Raw genomic sequence first — 23027 nt, 5'->3', positions numbered from 1 at the left:
TTCATGCTTCCTGTCAAAAATCACACTTCTAAAATACAGAATTTGTATTTGTCTATTTCAAGTTTTGATTTGTTATCTGAGACAATTATAACTAAGTGTTAGAAAGCAGCCTTTAAGTTACAGTTGGGGCTTATATTTCATTTTGGGTTCTACGGGATATGATTAGAGTTGGTGTTAGGGTTTACATGTTAGGGTTAGCATTAGATTAAGCTAGATGAGAGTTACTGTAGTTACGGTTAGGATTAGTGTTAGGGTTATATTCAGGATTAGGATTAGGGCTTAAGTTATAGTCTAGGGCCAGAATAAGGATTGGAGTTATAATGACTCTTATTGGGTTTTCGGATTAATAAACCTTGGAATATCGACCTGTAACCAATAAAACTATTCTCATGTTTGCATTCTCAAGACTCTCTGTTTTGGTTTCCATAGCTCAGGAGATTCTTCATAATGTCAAATATTTTTGTGACATTTTCTGTAATTTGGTGTTTACTTTTGGAAAAAACTATTTGAAATATTTTTGTAACTAACCCAAGCTATTCCTATCTGTTATATTTATCCCACAGATCAGTCAAATTTTGGGTCATGATGATCACTATCTTATCAACTTACCAGCTGGCCTCAGGTAAGTCATACACTAACCATAACCATACCATACATCAAAATACCTCATTTGACAAAGCATCTGCAAGCGGGGGTTTCCCATGTGATACAATTGTGTCATCATGCGAACAGTCATATGGTCACAGAAAGCTTGGCCAGCCAAAGTAGACCCCCGTGGCAAGGTATGGGCATGCGCGTGCCTGGCACCCAATGAGTCCCTGGTTCAAAAGCGTACCTTAGGAAAAAAAGTTTTTTGTTTTTTTCTTCTTTCTTTCTGTCTTCCTGCTTTCCTTCCCCCTCATCAAACTAGGCATGGGGAATTAGGGTTAATATAATAACACCTTAATTTTCCTCCTATATGTGTAATTTAACCCTAACATGCTAACCCTACCAAACATCAAAAAACTTCAATTCACAAAGCATGTGCAAACACGGGTATCCCACGTGATGCAATTGTATCATCATGCGAACAGTCATATGGTGACGGAAAACTTGAACCCCATGGAAAGGTAAAAGTTTAGGTAACCCCATTTGAAATTCACACTCCCTATGTTGAAGATTAAGGTCATGTCTTCCATATGGGGTATATGGATTTTAACTGGAATAGCCCAACTGATAGCTTGCTGGAAATAGACAAAAAATATCAGGATTTTATAGTCAGTCAGGTTCTCAAAATATTTTCTTTAACTTTTTTGGGTGTAATTTGCATATTTGTTATTATGATCAGCTAATTTGCACATTTTTTTCCAATTTTTATATTTCAACAACAAATTGTTTACAACAACAGGCATCAAGGATGGTGGAGGCATTGTGTTTGATGTCAGCCAAGAACTGCAAAATTCCAGTGTATTTTTTAAAGGGATGTACAGTGATATTTAGTTTGCCTAATTGCTGCAAGATTGAACAATAAACAGAAGTAAATCAATTAGTGGGTTTTTAGCGGGTTCGCCGTCGGACAAGTTTAGAACTTCTTGGAGTAACTACAGAATACCCCTCTCGGGGGTATAGTTGTATAAAGTTGTAACATGTTTGTATGTATTGGAATAGGGTGTTTTGTGCTTGAGTGGGGTATTCTGTTTTAATGATTTGTGTATGGTAATGTTGTGAGTGTGTTATTCTGGAGACTAAGTATAGGTCTTGGTTTTTTGTGGGCGCAGTTGGCAGAGCGTAGTCGAAAAACCGACAGAGTTGGCGTTTGGCGTGGACGCAGTTTAAATTGGCGGGTTGATCAATGCAGCGTAGATGCATTATTTAAGTTGCAGATGAAACAAAGGAAGTATGTTTGCTGGTACTACTCGGGAGTAGGCCTATAGGCCCTAGGTGTCGGTTTTTAACAAGGCGCAGTCGGCGCAGAGCGTAGTTGAAAATTGACAGGTTTTTATAAATGGGCGTGGGCGTAGTATTGCGGGGGATTTGTCCCCGTTATACCGTTGAAGGAGTTCAAGATGTGGTATTTTTTTGTTTGTTTGTATTTGAATTAGTTGTTGGTACATGTATAGGCCTACTAGGACAAATTCTATGTCTAGTTTTTATGTCGGCGTAGTCGGCGCAGGCGTAACTGAAAATTAACAGGTTTGGGCTTTGGGCTTGGGCGTGGATAAAATTGGTGATTTTATGAATGGGACATAGTGTTTGGGGATTTGTGCCCATGATGTTGAATTAGTATAATATGTTAAATTGTGTGTGAATGTGGTGGCAGTACATGAACAGTATGTTGGTCATAGGTCTTGGGGGTTAAGTCGGCGCTGCCGTAGTTGAAAATGGCATATTTGGCGTTTGGGCGTGGGCGTAGTTAAAAGTGGTGCTTTTAGAAATGGGGCGTGGACGCAGTATGGCGGGGGGATTTGTCCCCCAATGGCGTTGAAGGAGTAGGCCTACAAGATGTTGTTTTGTGTTTGATAGTGTTTGAATTTGTTGTTGGTACATGTAAATTGGACAAAGTATAGGTCCTGGTTTAATGTCGGCATGAGCGTAGTCGAAATTTAGCATGTTTGGGCTTTGGGTGTGGGCGTAATTAAAATGGGGGATTTTATAAATGGGGCATGGACGCTTAGTGTTGGAGGGGATTTGTCCCGTTGAAGTTGAATTGGGATGGTATGTTGTTTTGTGTTTGATACCAGAAGTGTTTGAGTGTTTTGCTGCTACATGCAGTGTTTGGACCGTAGGTCTTGGTTTTTATGTCGTATGATAGTCGGCATGAGCGTAGTTCAAAAATAGGAGGTTTTGCGTTTAGGCGTGGACGTAGTTAAATTATGTTAACTGTATCAAATAAATACCCTTATCTGGAATGAACTTTTGTTTTGGTTTTTAATACTGGAACATTTACGAAAATATTGCAGGCTATTCTTTATTTTTTTGCTTCAGGACTAATGTTGCTAAAGTTTTTACAGCCCCCCCTCTAAGTGCACAAAAACTTTTTAACCTCCCTCTTCATACACCCAAAACTTTTGAATCCCCCCTATATTCAGAACTCCAAAATTTTATAACCCCCCCCCTACATATTTTTCAGCCCCCCCCCCTAATAATTGAAGATTCAGTATGTTTTAAAAGTGATATTAGTTCTTTAAGGATGACTTTGGCTATTATAGGGGTGGGCTTTGGTACGATTTTATGGCACATGATTATTTTGTTCATTGCAATTTTTTCGCAGCGCATTTGTCCTGGTAATTAATGTTTTTAGTTGAACGATGCGATGTGGAAATTTTGGCCCCTGGCTCGGTATCCCCTTCGCATTTTAGCATTGATAGCAAATTTTCACGGAAAAGAGATTTTTGGGACAGCTTGGAAAAGTTAGGTTACAGATCTGAAGGGCCAAAGCTGAATCATGTTGCCTTGCACAGGGCACCCGAGAAAATGGTCTCTGGCAGGAGTGATGATGAGTTCACTGACCTTTTAACAAGTTCAACCATGGTTCAACAAAAGTCAATACGATTACGTAATTGTTCATGTGATGACACACACAGAGGGAAAGTCAATATTTACATTTCTTGGTCATAAACCTCACCTCCATGCAGTAGCCTTTATTATCCGCATTATAGCTGATCTGGGTAATCAAAAACAAATCTACCCATCGTGGCTTAGGGTTTTAATAACATGCTTAATTTCCGGGATTGATTGAATTTAAATAATGGATACACATTTTAAGTTTAGCATCAGTTTTTGTTATTTAGTTAAGTTGGGTTTTGAGAATTAAAAAAAATATTTTGCTTAAATCATTAGAAAATATGTACCATATTGGCTGAAATTTTAGGTTGAAAAGTCGGGTATGAGAAGTTAGGGTCACAAATTGTACCAACCCGAAATTTTTATCACTTTGTAATATTTTCATTTGGTATGTTTCTTATTAATATTTTTGAGGAAAAAGTGAGGATTTTTTATCACTTTGTAATTTTTTCATTTGTTATGTTTCTTATTTATAGTTTGTGAGGAAAAGTGATATAGTTTTTCATCACTTTTTTATGTCTTTTAATATTTTGTGAGGAAAAAAGTGAGAATTTTGTCATAACTTTGCAAATTTTTTATTTATTATGTTTCTTATATTTTTTCTGGTGAAAAAAAGTGAGGATTTTTTACTACTTTTATATTTTTGATTTTTAATGTTTTCTATCATTTTGTGATGACAAAAGTGAGGATTTTTTCATCACTTTGCAAATTTTTCATTTGTTACGTTTCACATTATTTTGTATGGAAAAAAGATTTTAAAATTACTTCGGATTTTTTTGTAAATTTTCTGTATAATGTACAATGTTGCTTTAAGCCCATGGATTGAGAAATTTAATATTATTATTCCATGCATTGATATTGTTTGATTGCATTTTGTAATATTGTTTTCAAAGTGATGAAAAAAGTGATGAATTATTATGATGTCCAAAAAATAGGTGCCAAAATTTCTCCCCCAAATCGTGCCATATCTAATTATATTTTGAATGTGATAGAAATCCTCACTTATCTCATCACAAAATAATTTTAAAAAATGAATGAAAAATTGGCGTCGTAATGAACAACTTTTTTCATCACAAAATAATAAGAAATATAACAAATGAAAACATTCCAAAGTGATAAAAAATCCTCACTTTTTCCTCACAAAATAATAAGAAACGTTAAACATAACAAATGAGAAGTTGGCGTAAATGATTAGACGAGTGGATTCTATAGCCATTTTGGCTGCTGAAACCAAATCCGGAAAGCTTTTTTGCCGGGTTTTTTTGCATAAAATGTATCTACATTGGTTCAGTGGACTTTTTCAAAATGGCCGGCAGTATATTGTGGTAGGGTTAGGGTTAGGGTTAACCGCCAATATTAAAAGTACATGACCTAAAATTACAGCTATAGGTTAGATGTTCAGAAATTTGGTACTTTGGTAAAATAGTGAGTGAGGGCAAGGCATAGCTAGCCAACTCCCGTGTTAATTGAATGGAGATTTGACCGAAAATTTTGGTAAACGGACCGCTCACTTCTGAAGAATGCCACACGAAAACGGTACAAGCTACATTTAAAGTACTCTCTGTTCGATCATCATGATGAGTTTCTTATATAGTATGCCGAAATGGGGTACTGAAGGTGATTGACAAAGGGTCGTACTTCGCTGATGAGTAAGTGACAGTGAACATGAAAATCAGCGCCCATAACCCAAGTTAGTAGCTAGTTAGCGGAGACCGTCGAGGGACTGATTATTGATTATTGAAGTGCCTTATTAATAGATACGCACGATTTAGGGCAAGAAAAAAAAACCGGGACACTTTTGGAGTCATCATCATCATCATCATCATCATCATCATCATCATCATCATCATCATCATCATCATCATCATCATCACTTTCTACATTTTTCTAAACAACATACTGTTTTAATAAGATTTTTTTCTTAAAATGCATGTAACTATAATTATTGTTTAGAGCGTGATGAAATAAAACATCACGATTTTCATCACAAAAGAAATATAATGCATAAGAAATCGTTTGTTTTAGAGCGTGATGATGAAATAAAACATCACGGTTTTCATCACGAAACAAAGTAATACATAAGAAATCAATTTTTCGTGAGTGATGAAATAAAACATCACGATTTTCATCACGAAACAAAGTAATACATAAGAAATCGTTTGTTTTAGAGCGTGATGAAATGAAAATTGAAAGTGTTATACAACTCCCGGATACATCTTAAAAAACAAATTTCCATCTCATGATTGAATAGGAAGTTTGGTCAAACAGAGTATAAGGCATGATATTGATAATAAATACATAGTCTTAGGAAGCAAAAACATTTAAAATTTCAACCATTTACTAGAAACATTTTACCTTCATTTGTAAATATTTATAAAAACGAAATATTTGAGAGCAAACATGAATTGAAATTTACAGCCCTGAAACATACTTTGAGACCTACCTAGAAACAAAAATTCAGCTTTGGTACTCAACTCCATCATAGTTAGATGGCTCTTGAAAATAGGGAGAAAAACCTGTTATTTCTTGTTGAATTCGGTAACCATGGCAACAAAATATGCAAAATTTTACTTAGTATATGTGCATATTTTTGGGTCGTACATTACAGACCACTCTAGATGTGTTTATTAGCCTCTAAAACACACCCAGAACAAATTTCATATGACACTTGTGAAAAAACTTGGTCAAATTTTGCTGATTTTGTTGTCATGGTTGCTGAATTCAACACCCTTAGACAAGAAATAGTAGGTTTTCCACCCTATTTTCAAGCTGCCATCTAACTATGATGGAGTTGAGTACCAAAGCTGATTTTTTGTTTCTAGGTAGGTCTCATAAGTATGTTTCAGGGCTGTAAATTTCAATTCATGTTTCAACTGTCAACATGGTCAACCATTGGTCTGAAAGAGGGGGGGGGGGGGGTCTCCAGCAAATTTTCACCCAACCCAACTTCAGTATACCGCCCATTCCTCCATTAATGGTTTGATTTGCTCAAACTTGCTTGTGGGCTTAGATATGTACCTATAGACAATGTATCTATGACATTTGAGTCATATGACCACATATTTTTGACACCAGGGGACCCCCAAAGTGACAAAATCACACTTGCGGTTGAATAAATGACCAACTTTGGGTGCTCATAACTTAAAAAGGAAAGCAGATATCTGAAATTTAGAGCCAGATTCTGAAAATATGACATAAGGTTAGCTAGAATCCAAGATTGCAGCTTTATATCTGTTCAGAACAAGAAGTTATGAGCCACCAAAGTTGGTAAAATCACCAATGACACTCATGAAAGTGCCAAAAAAGGGGGGGTCCGGGCCAAAATTCAAAGGGCCATTTCTCAAAAAAACGACATGGCCTATGAAGCCAAATTTTGTATGGGTTCATTGTGGCCACAAAAGAATATTCTGATGGAATTTCATCAAAATCTGAGAGGGTCACCTGGGAACTTTTCAGAAAATTGGTTGATTTGATATGGACTGACCCTGTTTAAAATTTCAACCATTTACTAGAAACATTTTACCTTCATTTGTAAATATTTATAGAAACGAAATATTTGGAGTAAACATCGTTTTCAAAATATTTTTTCAACTCCAAAATAACATTATGTTTAGAATGATTTGTACAAAGTTTTCAAAAATGTTTTTGGAATGTTATAAGAACGTAAAACATTTTAATAACATTTCAATGTCGCATTATATAAAGGTCGTGAAAACATTTTAAAAACGTGATTGTAAATACTTGGACAAACATTTTTTTTTCAAAATATTATTTCAACTCCAAAATAACATTCTGTTTAGAATGATTTGTACCAAGTTTTCAAAAATGTTTTAGGAATGTTACAAAAACGTTTTTACATTGTTGAGCAACGATAATGCTGTAGGATGTAAAACATATAGCCCTTAAGTTAGGCCAAATAAACAAAATTAACATGTTTCACGTCTTCTTTGTTTCCTTTGTTGAGGTTTCTTCAATTAAATTTGTATTTTGTGAAAGTCAGTTATTTTAACAAAACAAATATTCTTCCTATAGCCTTGCTAATAAACTAGAAACACTTTAGGAATGTTTTGAGATAAATAAGGGGGTCCTATATGTCAGTATAACAAATAAAAAGATTTCTCCTCTTTTGTGCAGACATAGTGTATGCTAGAATAACTATAATTATGGGTATTCACGATTCTGCTCTAAAAATAAAATGCTCTTTCCTCCACCTTGTTTTGAATAAGTCGGATGTAAAACAGGTTGTTTATTATTGAACTTGGCCTTCACTATATAATACATTAAAACATATTAGAAACACTTTGACCAAGTTTCAGGGCAAATTTATGCAAAATAAAAGTACCCGAACATTTATGCATGGATTTTAGCAAAATATTGGCAAAAATTATATGTTAATGAGCTTCTCCAGTCATTTTAGCTTATTGACTTGATTGATTATTGATAAAGACAATACGATACAAAGGAAATATAAATTGATGTATTTTGAAAACCGTAGGCCTATGTTCGATTGATTCCAAAGAAAAAGCATATTGATCAGTGTACTTTGGTCTACTCAATTAATCTGTTTAGAGCACTTTTATAATGCCTGCATAACCACCTTAAACAGCTCAAGACACAAAATGTTAGGCAGTAGTCCAGTTTAAATATTATTTTCTTCATGTATTAATTTGTAAGTATTTAGTGGTGGAGGGTTTTATGTAATGTTATTCTTCTATTTTGTACAGAGCGCAGTAAACATACGAACACATTGTTCACCCAATTGTAATTAGGTAATGTAAAACAAAGCTTTAACATAGAACTTATTATGTGTTACAATCAACAATATCATTCGAATCCGCAATCGTACTTTCGTTTAATATAAGACATCAAGAATGTAGCAATGGAAACAGGCCTTCCTGTTGAATTGTCAAAATGACAATGGGCTGAGATTGAACGTACCAGCCCAGAGGATGATTTAAGGAAGCCCCATCGTGCACTGTAAAAGTGTTATCACTAGAGTTTCAACCAGAGCCGTGGGACGTGCAATATACAGCCTCCCCGTTTTGGGCCCGTGCTCCATAGCCAAAATTATCAAAAAAGTATCATTATCACCTTCAAAACATGCGGAATCTTCAATTACATGCTTATGAAGCTTGCATATTTTCAAAAGAATGACACATAGCCATGATTACCATTATCAACTCTATTGTACACCTTTCTGTATTTCTTAATAAGGCAAACAAATTCGTGTACATTCTAATCTTGTTATAACTGTATGACTACAATCATCTCACTTATATTTGCATCCAATTTTGTAAGTACTAGTGCACCTGCGGCTATGAGAGCCCAGATGCTGTGAGAGCACTGGCATGATAGCGATACTGTTTGACCCCAGATGACCTTTGAACTTGGATGACCTTGGTGCAATTTTTTCATGCTCCCCTCAGTCATAATGAAGGATTCCACCTATCAAGTTTAAGCCCAATAGGGCAAAGTTTAAATTTAGCCCCTACATGACCTTTGACCTCGGTTGACCTCAATTTTGTTTTGCGCATATATTCCCCTTGTAGCAAGGATTGCACCCACCAAGTTTGAACCCGATAGGACAAAGTTTGAAATCCATGACCTTTGACCTCGGATGACCTCCATATAATGTTTTTCATGCTCCCCTCATATGAAGGTTTCGACCCACCAAGTTTGAACCCGATCGGACAAAGTTTGCAATTTGACCCTCCGTAATGACCTTTGACCTCGGTTGACCTCGCTTTTATTTTGGACATATATTTCCCTCCTATCAAGGATCCCACCCACCAAGTTTGGGCCCGATCGGACAAAGTTTGAAATCTGTGACCTGTGACCTTGACCTCTGATGACCTTCAAAACTACCGGTAAACAGCGACGCCCGGTACCCATCTATGTCCGAAATATCGGAATGATGCGGTGAAGCGCGGAGAAACGCATTGCCATCGAACACACAGAGCTCATTATTTTCTTAATGCTAGTGCACCTGTAGCTTTGCAGCAATGCATTCTGGGTAGACATTACAGTGCATTACAAATTGGGCAAACAGCCAAAAGCTGAATGAAACTTGTCCAGAGTTGCCCATTACACATCTTTGTATCCACTTGCTGCTGCTTTTGCTATCCAGTTGGGGTATTTTCCCCCTAGATGACCTTTGACCTCGAGGGGCCCTTCAAAACCACCGGTTAACTTGCTTTTCCGTCACCTATCCATATCCGAAATTTCGCTCGATGCGTCAAGGCGGAACGCATAGCCGGACAGACAGACAGATAGATAGATACACAGATACACAGATAGACAGATAGAGACCGCTTATTATTTTATTAGTACTAGTGCACCTGCGGCTGTGAGAGCCCAGATGCTGTGAGTGCACAGGCATGATAGCGATACTGTTTGACCCCAAATGACCTTTGACCTATCAAGTTTAAGCCCAATAGGGCAAAGTTTAAATTTAGCCCCTACATGACCTTTGACCTCGGTTGACCTCAATTTGGTTTTGCGCATATATTCCCCTCGTATCAAGGATTGCACCCACCAAGTTTGAGCCCGATAGGACAAAGTTTGAAATCCATGACCTTTGACCTTTGACCTCGGATGACCTCCATATAATGTTTTTCATGCTCCCCTCATACGAAGGTTTCGACCCACCAAGTCTGAGCCCGATCGCACAAAGTTTGAAATTTGACCCCTCCGTAATGACCTTTGACCTCGGTTGACCTCGATTTTATTTTTATCATGCTCCCCTCGTACGAAGGATTCCACCCACCAAGTTTGGGCCCGATTGGACAAAGTTTGAAATTTTGACCTTTGACCTTGACCTCCGATGACCTTCAAAACCACATGGCCAACATGCTTTTCCCGATACCTATCTATATGCGAAATTTCAGCGCGATGCGTCAAGCACGGCTAAACGCATAGCCGGACAGACAGATAGATAGACAGATAGATAGACAGATAGATAGACAGATACAGCCCGCTTATTATTTTATTAGTATAGATAGATAGATATTTTGTTATTACTATCAATAAACCATCAAGAATTAAACAATAATTGTGTATATGGTATATCTCTGTCTTTGAGTCACATTTGTATACCATATCCAACTTGAACCTCGGGGAGGGGGGGGCACTCAATTTTGGAAGTGACGGGTATGTGCCTACCGGAGTCGCCAAGTAGGGGCATATCGGGTACAAAGCGTTATTTTTAAAACTACGGGGTCATTGGGTACAAACAAAATAAAAAAGGGGTCATCGAGTATAAGATTTTTAAAGAAAGGGTCATCGGGTAGAAAATTGTGACAAAATGTAGCAAAATTTTGAAACTTTCGGCATAATTGTGAAAAAATGAAGCAAAATTGGACAGTTTCTGCATTGTTTAGTTGCATTTTGATGATGCTATTATAGAAAAAAGGGGGTTATGGGTAGCCGCAACCAAAGAAAGGGGTTCATTGGGTAGCCGCAACTAAAAAAAAAAAAGGGGGGGTCATCGGGTATGGATTGTAAAGTCCATTTTATTGGGAAAATTCTCCCGCGCATTGATGGCTGAACTACATTCTAAAAAATAATAGAATCCAAATTATATGACTTTGGTCTTGTTGCGATGCATTGCACTTACTATTACATATTTTCTTATACCAACAAACAGCAAAATACATAAAAATTAATGAGACTGATTGAGACTCTTTTTATGGTTTTTACAACTCAAGTAAAAATTTGATACGATTGATTCTAAATATACTACAAAAAATAAGGTCTCTCGTCCCAACGCGCAGTCGGGCTTTCTTGTTAGAGCGAGGCATTCCCTCATACATTATGTTTAGTCGTGCATTGTGTTTACGCAAGTGTGTCTATGTCCTGTTAAGAAGCATGCTGTTTTCAAAGCCCCATATCGAATTCAGAACTACGTCTACGCCGACTGCGCAACACATAAAACCAAGACCTATAAGCCCTCTATCAAATTGAGATGCATTGCACTTACTATTACATATTTTCTTATACCAACAAACAGCAAAATACATAAAAATTAATGAGACTGATTGAGACTCTTTTTATGGTTTTTACAACTCAAGTAAAAATTTGATACGATTGATTCTAAATATACTACAAAAAATAAGGTCTCTCGTCCCAACGCAAGAGTCGGGCTTTCTTGTTAGAGCGAGGCATTCCCTCATACATTATGTTTAGTCGTGCATTGTGTTTACGCAAGTGTGTCTATGTCCTGTTAAGAAGCATGCTGTTTTCAAAGCCCCATATCGAATTCAGAACTACGTCTCACGCCGACCGCGCCAACATAAAACCAAGACCTATAAGCCCTCTATCAAATTGAGAACTACGCTCTGCGCCGACTGCGCCAACATAAAACCAAGACCTACACGCAAGTGTGTCTATGTCCTGTTAAGAAGCATGCTGTTTTCAAAGCCCCATATCGAATTCAGAACTACGTCTACGCCGACCGCGCCAACATAAAACCAAGACCTATAAGCCCTCTCTCGTATTCAGAACTACGTCTGCGCCGACTCATGCGCCAGCATAAAACCAAGAATTGCGTGCATATCCTATTTGGACATGGACGACTTGGTTAATGGCCCATGGTGTGGAACCTTGGACGTACTCAAATAATGAGTTTTCAACTGAGTCTACGCCGACCAACACCGTCGGGCTGTTTTCAACCAACACGCCCTCTCTGTCTGAAATTATTTGTCCAACTTACCAGAATCCAAAAAGCCATGTCGTGACTGTAGGGGATTATTTGTCCAACTACTAGATAGATGGCGCCGTTGAAGACACTGCGTCTCACGCCGACCAACACCGTCGGGCTGTTTTCAACCAACACACCCTCTCTGTCTGAAATTATTTGTCCAAATACCAAAATCCCAAAAGCCACGTCGTGACTGTAGGGGGCTTATTTGTCCAACTACTAGATAGATGGCGCCGTTGAAGACATTTGTCCAAGAACCAAAATGTAAAAGAAATTATGATGTGACTATAGGGGGATTATTTGTCAAAATACAAGAAAATATCAAATTGAGGGGGCTATCATATTAACTGCTGTTTTTGAATGAAGCTTAAGAATAAAATCCTTTTGTCTCAGTTGGTAATAAGAATGGTTTCTGAATTAGGCTGCCTTATATGCACAGAATTTACCTTGGTTTTTCTGTTCATATTCTTTTTTCATTAGTCACTAAAAGGGGGGACACGGGCCTGGTGCCACTTGCTTTGTTTAAGGATAAAGTGGATTTGCAAACTCCTTGGAGTTTCGGTTTAGATAACTTGTTTCTATTATGCTATGGATCCCACCATATTTTTTTATGTGATAATAGCATTTCTTGCCTACAAATTTGGTGCTGCTGTATTTTTATTGCAATGTAGATGCATTCTGCTTACAATCACTTGGTACATATACATGATAACCTGAATTATCAAATTATTAGTACTACTGTCGTTATAGTTTAAGTAAAGTTTAAGAGGACACATGCAATATCATACTTTTTGTTTACAGTGCCTATCCCTCCCGAAAAAAGAAGATAATGTGATAACTGCATTTACAAAGAAGTTTTCATCAACCACCATTATAAAGCATGATAAAAAACAGACTGTGTCGAAATAATTTATCTTGTGTACACAAATTACAACATAGGGCCTATATACGGGAATTACCCATGACATGATTAGATAAAATTATGAATTATTAACTTAATTATAGGGTGGCTATGTATTACTGACTATACACATCAATACCAGAAAAGTGGGATTTGTTCTTGCATCACCCTAAATTTTTTAATCTTGTGATGTTTGTACATCAGCCAATGTTCATGTTGGTATATAAGCAATACACATCACCTGATCTTTCTAGTCTGACTCATGAGAAAACCAAATGCGGCACCAAATGTAGCATTATTAATTACTCTTGATTCTATTGTTTTGAAGCGCTTTGCCATCATCAATTGTGTTTATGTACATGTGTTATGTAGATTATAGACTTCATCACAAATCATTGTTGACTCTAAGCCATCATATATGACTCAAAAGTTGATTAATAACTCTTGGTAACCATGGCAACAGCATCAGGTAATCCTGATGTTTCTATCATGGAAGAAGATTTGTCTTGTAACATTTGCTATAATCTTCTGAGAGAACCCAAGGATTTAGACTGTCCTCATGTTTTCTGTCTTCAATGTCTACAGAAATGGGTGAAAAAAGGAAGAACAGTTGAGTGTCCAGAATGTCGCCATATCACTATAGTGCCACATGGTGGGTTGGTCAACCTGAAGAATAATCTTCGCTTAAAAGCTATGACTGAAAAATACTCCGAGCGTGTCGAAAATCAAAAAGGCGTGCCGATATGCTCCAATCATGAGGGAGAGAAGCAGCATTTCTTCTGCCTCACCTGTGGTGTAACGGTATGCCACAACTGTCTTGTGCTGGAACACCGAATGCCAGAACACGAGATAAAAGAGCTGAAAGTCATTACTAAAATGCACAAAACAGAAGTGAAAGCCAAAATGGAGAGTGTGAAACAAAAAATGAAGATAACAGAAGATGATGAGAAGAAATTGAATGAGATGGAAACAAAACTGCAAGCAGCCAGAGAACAAGCAAATAAGGATATTGAAAAACGAGTGAATGAAGTTGTATCTGGAGCAGAAGCCAAAGGGAAAGAAATGAAAGCTGCCGTTGAGGCTACCTATCAGCTACACATGGAAACCCTAAAAGGAAAACAGAATCATACCAATGATATGGTCACTAGATTACGCAATGTTCACACAGCCACACAAAATGTAGTTGATACAGCAGCTGATCACATCTTCATGAAGCAACACAACTCGCTTGTTGATCAAATGAACAAACTCTGTATCAGCGAACAAGAAATGCCCTCGCCAGACTTGGGTAATCTTCAGTTTAAACCAGGATCTGGTACAGTGAGTTCATCTTGGCTTGGGGAGGTGGTTACAGATGGTAATATAAAGTGTGAATTGAAACTGGTTCATGAATTTGGTGCATTTCAACAAGCCCAGGGAGTTGCAGTAGCCCGAACAGGTTTACTTGCTGTAGTTGATGCTGTTGCAAAGGAAGTCGTCATATATCACCATGTCAATGGTGAATACAAGCATCAATTCAGTCTTGGCTCCCCAGCTGATAGTCCTGATGGCAATATAACTGATCCAATTCAGGTAGCTGTAACATCAGAAAGTAGATTCTTTGTTACTCAGGATTGGATTGTAAAGGAATTCTCACCATCAGGTAGCTATGAGAGGACATTGACTGGTGTTGGTGATAGAATCACAACCACTCCTGATGACATGATAGTGACTGGTAGCACTGCAACAGGTGTCATCACTGTACATCAGTCTGATGGTGAGTTGATTAGGATACATCAAGTAGACTGTAAACATGTTGAAGGCATGGCCAGCAATGGGAAACAGATTGCATACGTAACAGGCAGCAAGGGCAATTCAATTCATGTGATAGACTTTGTAACAGGTCAAGTGATATGGACAGTGGACATGATAATGCCACTTGCTATTTGTTGTGAACCAAACTCAAACACCTTATTGGTGGCAGGAGGTTCAACAATATCTGAACAAAATGTAATAAATCAGTACTGCAGCACAACTGGACGTCTGATATCACGTCTTGCTAGTGGTCTGTACAACCCATTGGCAATGACTGTTACTCATGACAGTAAACTAGTAGTGGCTGATAAGAAGACTGTTAAGGTTTTCAGCGTAGGTGTAGAATAGGCACATTATGAGTGAAAGTTAAATTTGGAAAAGTAAGACAATTGTAAGAAAACCGAGATTTAACTAATCATTGTTATCACAGATCACTTACAGCAGTATTGTAAGATGCAATCAAATACCCTGTGAAAATTAAATCCTAAAGGCTGTAAATCATGGTGAATTGTGGCAAAATTAAGGGGGTACTACACCCCTGCCCAATTTTGTGCCTATTTTTGCATTTTTATCAAAAATTATAGCACATTGGTGACAAGTAAGATATGTATATTATAGGGGCAAGGACTACAACTACTGCGCTGGAAATTTTATTTCAGCACAGACAACAGTTTTGGAGTTACAGTCAAAAATGAGGGAAAACCAATATTTGATCAATAAATTAATAACTGCTTGTCTTAGGTTGCTGAATTTTCAGTGCAGTAGTTGTATTCCTTGTCCCTATAATATACATATCTTACTTACCACCAATGCGCTATAATTTTTGAAAACAATGCAAAAATAGGCACAAAATTGGCCAGGGGTGTAGTACCCCCTTAACCATTTTACCTCAGTATTTTAGCTCACAATGTGAAGGAAATCTTTCCATTATCAAAAACTCATCTTATTTATCATTTTGAGAACAATATTAAGAATCAAAATTTGTCAGAAATTTTTACAATGTTGCTTTAAGGGATCTGGAATGAGCGTTTCGACAGTATTTTTTGTGGGACATGAGAACACATCAGACATTTCGAATTGCATTCTGAATACGAAGAATGTCTTTCTGATATCAAATAATTTTCATTTTTTGAAATTCACGATATAATACAAATTTTATGACAAATTATTAAAATTTGATATTTTTCACATTTTTGATATATAACAGTCCTCAAGTAAATTTTATAAATCTAATGATATATTCTTAAAGTGTATGTAGCTGGGAGGAAAAGCCGATGATCAATTGAAAATTTTGACCTTTCATATTGAAGATATGGATTTTTTTTCCCAAAAGACCTGATTTTTTTTTTGGTGTTTTGGGAGGAAAATCCATATCTTCAATACGAAAAGTCAAAATGTTCAATTGATCGTCGGCTTTTCATCCCACCTACATGTTTTTAAGTATAAATCATCAGATTTATAAAGTTTACATCGAGTACTTTTAAATATCAAAAATATCAATTTTTAATGATTTGCCATAAAATATGTATTACATTGCGAATTTCAAAAAATCAAAATTATTTGATATCAGAAGGACATTCTTCGTATTCATAAGTATTACCATACTGACGCGAGGATAGGCCCACCTTCGAGTAAAGTCCCACCCTAATATTTGGGGAAATTTCATAAATTGTTATTTCCCCGAGTAAAGTCCACTGCTAATTTTTAACAGAATGGTTCCGAATTTGACAACCCAAATCATGCAACTTCATTTGCAAAATCACCTCAAAATTATTTTTGTGACTATGGAGCTTAATTTTCATTGCTAGATTATTTATTTACCTTGAAACATCCTCAATATAGTTCACATATCTTTCATTGTAAAGATGATATAAATTCAACAAAACATCAAGCTTTCACAAAACTCTCGCTGGAAAAATGGAAAATGAAAATGTCCTATTTATGCCTCCACCGCGAGGCATACTGTTTTTGCAATGTCCGTCCTTCCGTCTGTCCGTCTGGATGCTGTATCTCGGGCATGGATGGGCGGATTGACTTCTGATTTCAGGATAGGTGGATCATGGTCAAAAACTTTGGCTACTTTTTTTGGGTGGGGTTCAATGGGCATGAAACTTTGTGGGTACAGTCAACATTTAGAGCCAAATTTTTGGAAGGTCATTTTGGGGTCATCCAGGGTCACCAAGGGGTCATCTGAGGTCAAATTAATAAAATTGGCCATATAGGCATGAAACTTGGTAGGTACAAGTCAACATTTAGAGCCAAATTTTTTGAAGGTCATTTTGGGGTCATCCAGGGTCACCAAGGGGTCATCTGAGGTCAAATTAATAAAATTGGTCATATAGGCATGAAACTTGGTGGGTACAGTCAACATTTAGAGCCAAATTTGTAGAAGGTCATTTCAGGGTCATCTCACCAATTTGGTCGTATGGGCATGAAACTTGGTGGGTACAGTCAACATAAGAGCCAAATTTTTGGAAAGTCATTTTGGGGTTATCCAGGGTCACCAAGGGGTCATCTGAGGTCAAATTAATAAAATTGGTTGTATGTGCTTGAAACTTGGTGGATACAGTTAATATTTAAAGCCAAATTTTTGGGAGGTCACCAGGGGTCATCTGAGGTCAAATTAGTAAAAACTGTTGGATGGGCATGAAACTTGGTGGGTACAGTCAACATTTAAAGCCATATTTTTAGAAGGTCATTTTGGGGTAAACCAGGGGTCATCTGAGGTCAAATTAGCAAAAACTGTCGTATGAGCATGAAACTTGGTGGGTACAGTCAACATTTAAAGCCAAATTTTTGGAAGGTCATTTCGGGGTCACCAGGAGTCATCTGAGGTCAAATTAGTAAAGACTGTCGTATGGGCTTGAAACTACAATCAACGAAAAAAGTCTTGAAACGCTTGCGTGTAAATAACGGAAAACTGTCACCCCCTCTCCCCCGTGCAATGTTGAGAAATACCAAAGTCTTCAGCGGTTTCCCAATGTGTTCCAACATTGATTGATGGGGAGAGGGAAGGGTAAATCATTGTTGTAGATGTCATGCTTGTTCCCAGGCAAAATATCGTCATTTCCATGATCATATGAAATTCTGCACGGAATTTCGACAGAGTGTACCAAGCGTTCCAAGGACTTTTTTCGTAGATTGTCTCTGCCGAATGCAAAATATTTCATCTAAATTTCGTTTTTGCCTCATAACTCAAAAATGGAATGTCGTATGAGCTTCTCATTGCACACGATTTGAGAGTGGATTATATGCTTTGGAATCATAACAAAATTGTTGATAAAGAAATTGGTTTCTTTAGGAAGTGGTCACTGGAATCACCCCCTATGCTAAAATACACACATTTCGCAATTATAGCTCTAAACTGCTCTAAAATGTCGTTTTTGTCCCATAACTCAAAAACAGAATGTTGTATGATCTTCATATTTCACAGGATTTGGAGGTAGACCATGTACTTAGGAATCATAATACAATTGTTGATAAAGAAATTGGTTGGTTCAGGGAGTGGACACTGAAACACCCCATACCCTAACATACACGCATTTAATGAAATTTTTATGCTATATCTCAAAACCGAGAAATCGTGATCGCGGCTCTAAGGTGCATGATTCGAGTTGTTTAATTTATTTTGAAATTAATATTTAAAGTTCACCTTCATAGCACTTGTCAGATAGGTGAACGAACGTTAAAAAACAGAAAAATGAGTTTTAATTAAATATTAAAACCGCATGTACGTTAAGATTGTAAGGAAGTCAATAATAAACTACGACTATCTTCAGTAGATAGCATTAACTTGTTTTTGACATGATGTAACAACTATCTTCAGCAGATTTGTGCTTCACATTTTTGTGTATGGGGTGTGTGTATAATGTGGGGGTGTGTGCGTGCGAGGTGTTGGGCGTGGGATGTATGTGAGGTAGGGCGGAGGGAGTTTGTAGGACTATTATAAGATCACATTTAAATCGGAAAGTATTTCATTTGGGGGCTTTTGGGAAAGAAAGAAAGAAATAATTTAATTAATTAATCAAACATAGAGAAAGAAAGGAAGAAAAAAAGACAGAAAAAATAAATCAAAAATGTATACTTCATGTATTTATAATAAACAAATATTTTCACCGGGTTCACCGTCGCAAATAATAAATGAAACAGAAAAAGTAATACCGCCTGGGAATCGAACCCCGGACCTCATGTTTACAAGACCTATGCCTTAACCACTCGGCCACGTGAGCTTCGTGATTAAGCTGCTTGCAATTTGAACATATAAGCGGTCACTTCAACCTTTTTCCACGTTCATGTTTTTATTTATGTCAAATGTCTTTCGTTCATTCATTCATTCATTCATTCATTCATTCATTCATTTTTCTTTCCTTCTTTCTTTCTTTTTTCTTTCTTTCCTTTTTTCTTTCTTTCTTTCTTTCTTTCTTTCTTTCTTTCTTTCTTTATTTTTAATACAAAGAAAAAAAAAAAAAGAAGCATTGAAAATAATGAATGCATAATTTAGCGATGATTCACGCAATTAAAACACGAATAGTCAAAGGGTGTAAAGTGTAAACCCATAATGGTAATCTGTAATGGTAAACTGCTGCATTGAATAGCGTGCATACTGAGCAGTTTGCCCTGCATTGATATTAATATATACGTATAGATATTTATTTCAATTCAAAATGGCAAACTGTTAACAAATGTCATAAATGCGATCAATTTGTCATTCCTTTTGTATTCAAACATTCTCAATTGCTGTAGCCAAGGTAAACGAACGTCAGGCTCCATGAGATACGGCCTAAAAACCATAAAATGTGGATTTTGGACCATTTTGTCATTATGGTAAACTGATCCACTTTGCCATTTGCACTATGCAGCTTTACACTTTCCCGATACCTGACTACTATAAAAGACCAAAACTGATTACTTCGATTGCGAAATGGCAGCGTGGGCATAACGGCTTAGTCCTTCGACTGGTAATCTTTTGACTATTCATTGATGCGAATGGTTCGAGTCCCCGTGGTGGTCGATTTTTTTTCTTTAAGTGTATTCAATTGTTGTTGTTGTTTTTGTTTTTTTTCTCACCGCAAAAGCGTATCTTATTATAAATAATATTCAGAAATGAGTTGTTTCAAATTGTTACATCACAATCTTTCTGATTCGTTCGGATAAGCCTATACTCAGCAAACGCAAGTTTTACAGAAAACATTTACATGTTGGATTATATTATAAAGGGTACAGAACGTTTTAATAAAATTCAAAAACATTTTGGAAAACATGCTGCAAAACATTGTAATATTTTAAAAAAACTATATTTGTAGTGTTTTTGAATTATGAGACAAACACGAGATTTTAGTAATAATTACGAAATGTGTGTAATTTAGCATAGGAGGTGTTTTCAGTGACCATTCCCTAAATAATCCAACATCTTTATCAACAATTTTATTGTGATTCAAAGGGATATTATATACTCCCAAATCGTGTGCAATATGACGCTCATACAACATTTTGTTTTTAAGTTATGGGACAAAAATGACATTTTAGAGCAGTTTAGAGCCATAATTACTTAAACGTGTTGTTTAGTTTAGCATAGGGGATGGTTTCAGTGACCACTCCCTAAATAAACCAATTTCTTTATTAACAATTTTGTTATGATTTCAAAGCATATAATCCACTCTCAAATCGTGTGCAATATGAAGCTCATACGACATTCCGTTTTTGAGTTATGACACAAAAACGAAATTTAGATGAAATATTTTGCATTCGGTAGAGACAATCAACGAAAAAAGTCTTGAAACGCTATCGTGTAAATAACGGAAAACTGTCACCCCCTCTCCCCGTGCAATGTTGAGAAATACCAATGTGTTCCAACATTGATTGATGGGGAGAGGGAAGGGTAAATCATTGTTGTAGATGTCATGCTTGTTCCCAGGCAAAATATACGTCATTTCCATGATCATATGAAATTCTGCACGGAATTTCGACAGAGTGTACCAAGCGTTCCAAGGACTTTTTTCGTAGATTGTAGGTGGGTACTGTCAACATTTATAGCCAAATTTTTGGAAGGTCATTTCAGGGTCACCAGGGGTCATCTGAGGTCAAATTAGTAAAAACTGTTGCATGGGCATGAAACTTGGTGGGTACAGCTTTCACAAAACTCTCGCTGGAAAAATGGAAAATGAAAATGTCCTATTTATGCCTCCACCGCGAGGCATACTGTTTTTGCAATGTCCGTCCTTCCATCCTTCCGTCTGTCCGTCTGGATGCTGTATCTCGGGCATGGATGGGCGGATTGACTTCTGATTTCAGGATAGGTGGATCATGGTCAAAAACTTTGGCTACTTTTTTTGGGTGGGGTTCAATGGGCATGAAACTTTGTGGGTACAGTCAACATTTAGAGCCAAATTTTTGGAAGGTCATTTTGGGGTCATCCAGGGTCACCAAGGGGTCATCTGAGGTCAAATTAATAAAATTGGCCGTATAGGCATGAAACTTGGTAGGTACAAGTCAACATTTAGAGCCAAATTTTTTGAAGGTCATTTTGGGGTCATCCAGGGTCACCAAGGGGTCATCTGAGGTCAAATTAATAAAATTGGTCATATAGGCATGAAACTTGGTGGGTACAGTCAACATTTAGAGCCAAATTTGTAGAAGGTCATTTCAGGGTCATCTCACCAATTTGGTCGTATGGGCATGAAACTTGGTGGGTACAGTCAACATAAGAGCCAAATTTTTGGAAAGTCATTTTGGGGTTATCCAGGGTCACCAAGGGGTCATCTGAGGTCAAATTAATAAAATTGGTTGTATGTGCTTGAAACTTGGTGGATACAGTTAATATTTAGAGCCAAATTTTGGAAGGTTATTTTGGGGTTATCCGGGGTCATTGGAAGGTCAAATTAATAAAATTGGTCGTATGGGCAACCTTATTTATGTGACTTATTTTTGCCCATATTTTTTATGTTTGTTTGTTTACCACTCAGTTGACTTTTAGCGTTATAAGATTAGTACACATATAAATCACCGTGATGTTTCTAGTTTTCTATGCACCGTGTAAATAAACAATAAAAGTAGCCACTTCCGCTGATTTTTGTCTCGCCTGATAAGGCAGGAGACTATATAATCACTTTTCCGTATGTATGTGGGTGGGGGTGTGCGCGTGCGTGAAACGTGTAAAACGGGGATACATTTCTGAATTTTTACCGTGTAACTGGGGCTACACCTGCAAACGGGGATATCCCAGGTTGACTTTTCATGCTAAAGGGCTATACAACCCCCTAGAGGGCGCTAAATGCATTATTTAGGCATATGGCCTGTATAAGGGGGGTATCCCCTATTGCATAGTACAGAATCCGACCAATCTGATTCCATACTATCTAACTGGGGATACACACACATGATTTTTTCCAGCAAAGTGGGGATTATCCACACATGCAATTCAACATAGCATAGTAGCGCATTTGGATAGTCACGGTTTAATAGTTTACACACACATAGCCCCGGTTGGCACGTTTTACAAGTAGGGGTGTGTGGGGGTGTGTATGTGACAAATTTGGTTAAAGTTTTGGTTAAAGTTTGCCTTCCGCCTATTTTCTCGGAGACTAGGAGTCGCACATTCCTCAAACTTGGTGGGTGGGTGCATCTTGACCCGAGACAGAACCGGTTTGTATTGGATAGTGGGTCAAGGTCACTGAGGTCATCTAGGGGCCATCTGAGTTCAAATTAGTAAAAACTGTCGTATGGGCATGAAACTTGGTAGGTACAGTCAACATTTAAAGTCAAATTTTTTGAAGGTCATTTTGAGGTCACCAAGGGTCATCTGAGGTCAAATTAGCGGTAGTAAAAACTGTCAGATGGGCATGAAACTTGGTGGGTACAGTCAACATTTAAAGCCAAATTTTGGGAAGGGCATTTCGGGGTCACCAGGGGTCATCTGAGGTCAAATTAGTAAAAACTGTCGTATGAGCATGAAACTTGGTGGGTACAGTCAACATTTAAAGCCAAATTTTTGGAAGGTCATTTCGGGGTCACCAGGGGTCATCTGAGGTCAATTAGTAAGAACTGTTGTATGGGCATGAAACTAGGTGGGTACAGTCAACATTTAAAGCCAAA

The 23027-nt window shown here is 37.2% G+C and overlaps 1 protein-coding gene across 5 annotated transcripts in view; it reads left to right on the top strand.

Moving 5' to 3' along the window:
• LOC140168398 (tumor protein p53-inducible protein 11-like) overlaps nt 1-23027 on the top strand; it is a 455473-nt gene that overhangs the window by 359161 nt on the left and 73285 nt on the right. For all 5 annotated transcript variants that reach the window (XM_072191782.1, XM_072191785.1, XM_072191783.1 and 2 more), the window contains one exon: nt 564-622. In XM_072191782.1, coding sequence (XP_072047883.1) covers nt 564-622 — 59 coding nt within the window. The remainder of the gene's footprint in view (nt 1-563; nt 623-23027) is intronic.

The sequence above is a fragment of the Amphiura filiformis genome, chromosome 13 (genome assembly GCF_039555335.1).
Source record: "Amphiura filiformis chromosome 13, Afil_fr2py, whole genome shotgun sequence".
Lineage (NCBI taxonomy): Eukaryota > Metazoa > Echinodermata > Ophiuroidea > Amphilepidida > Amphiuridae > Amphiura > Amphiura filiformis.
The sequence above is the reverse complement of the archived record's forward strand: the minus strand, read 5'-3'. Positions and strand labels throughout refer to the sequence as shown.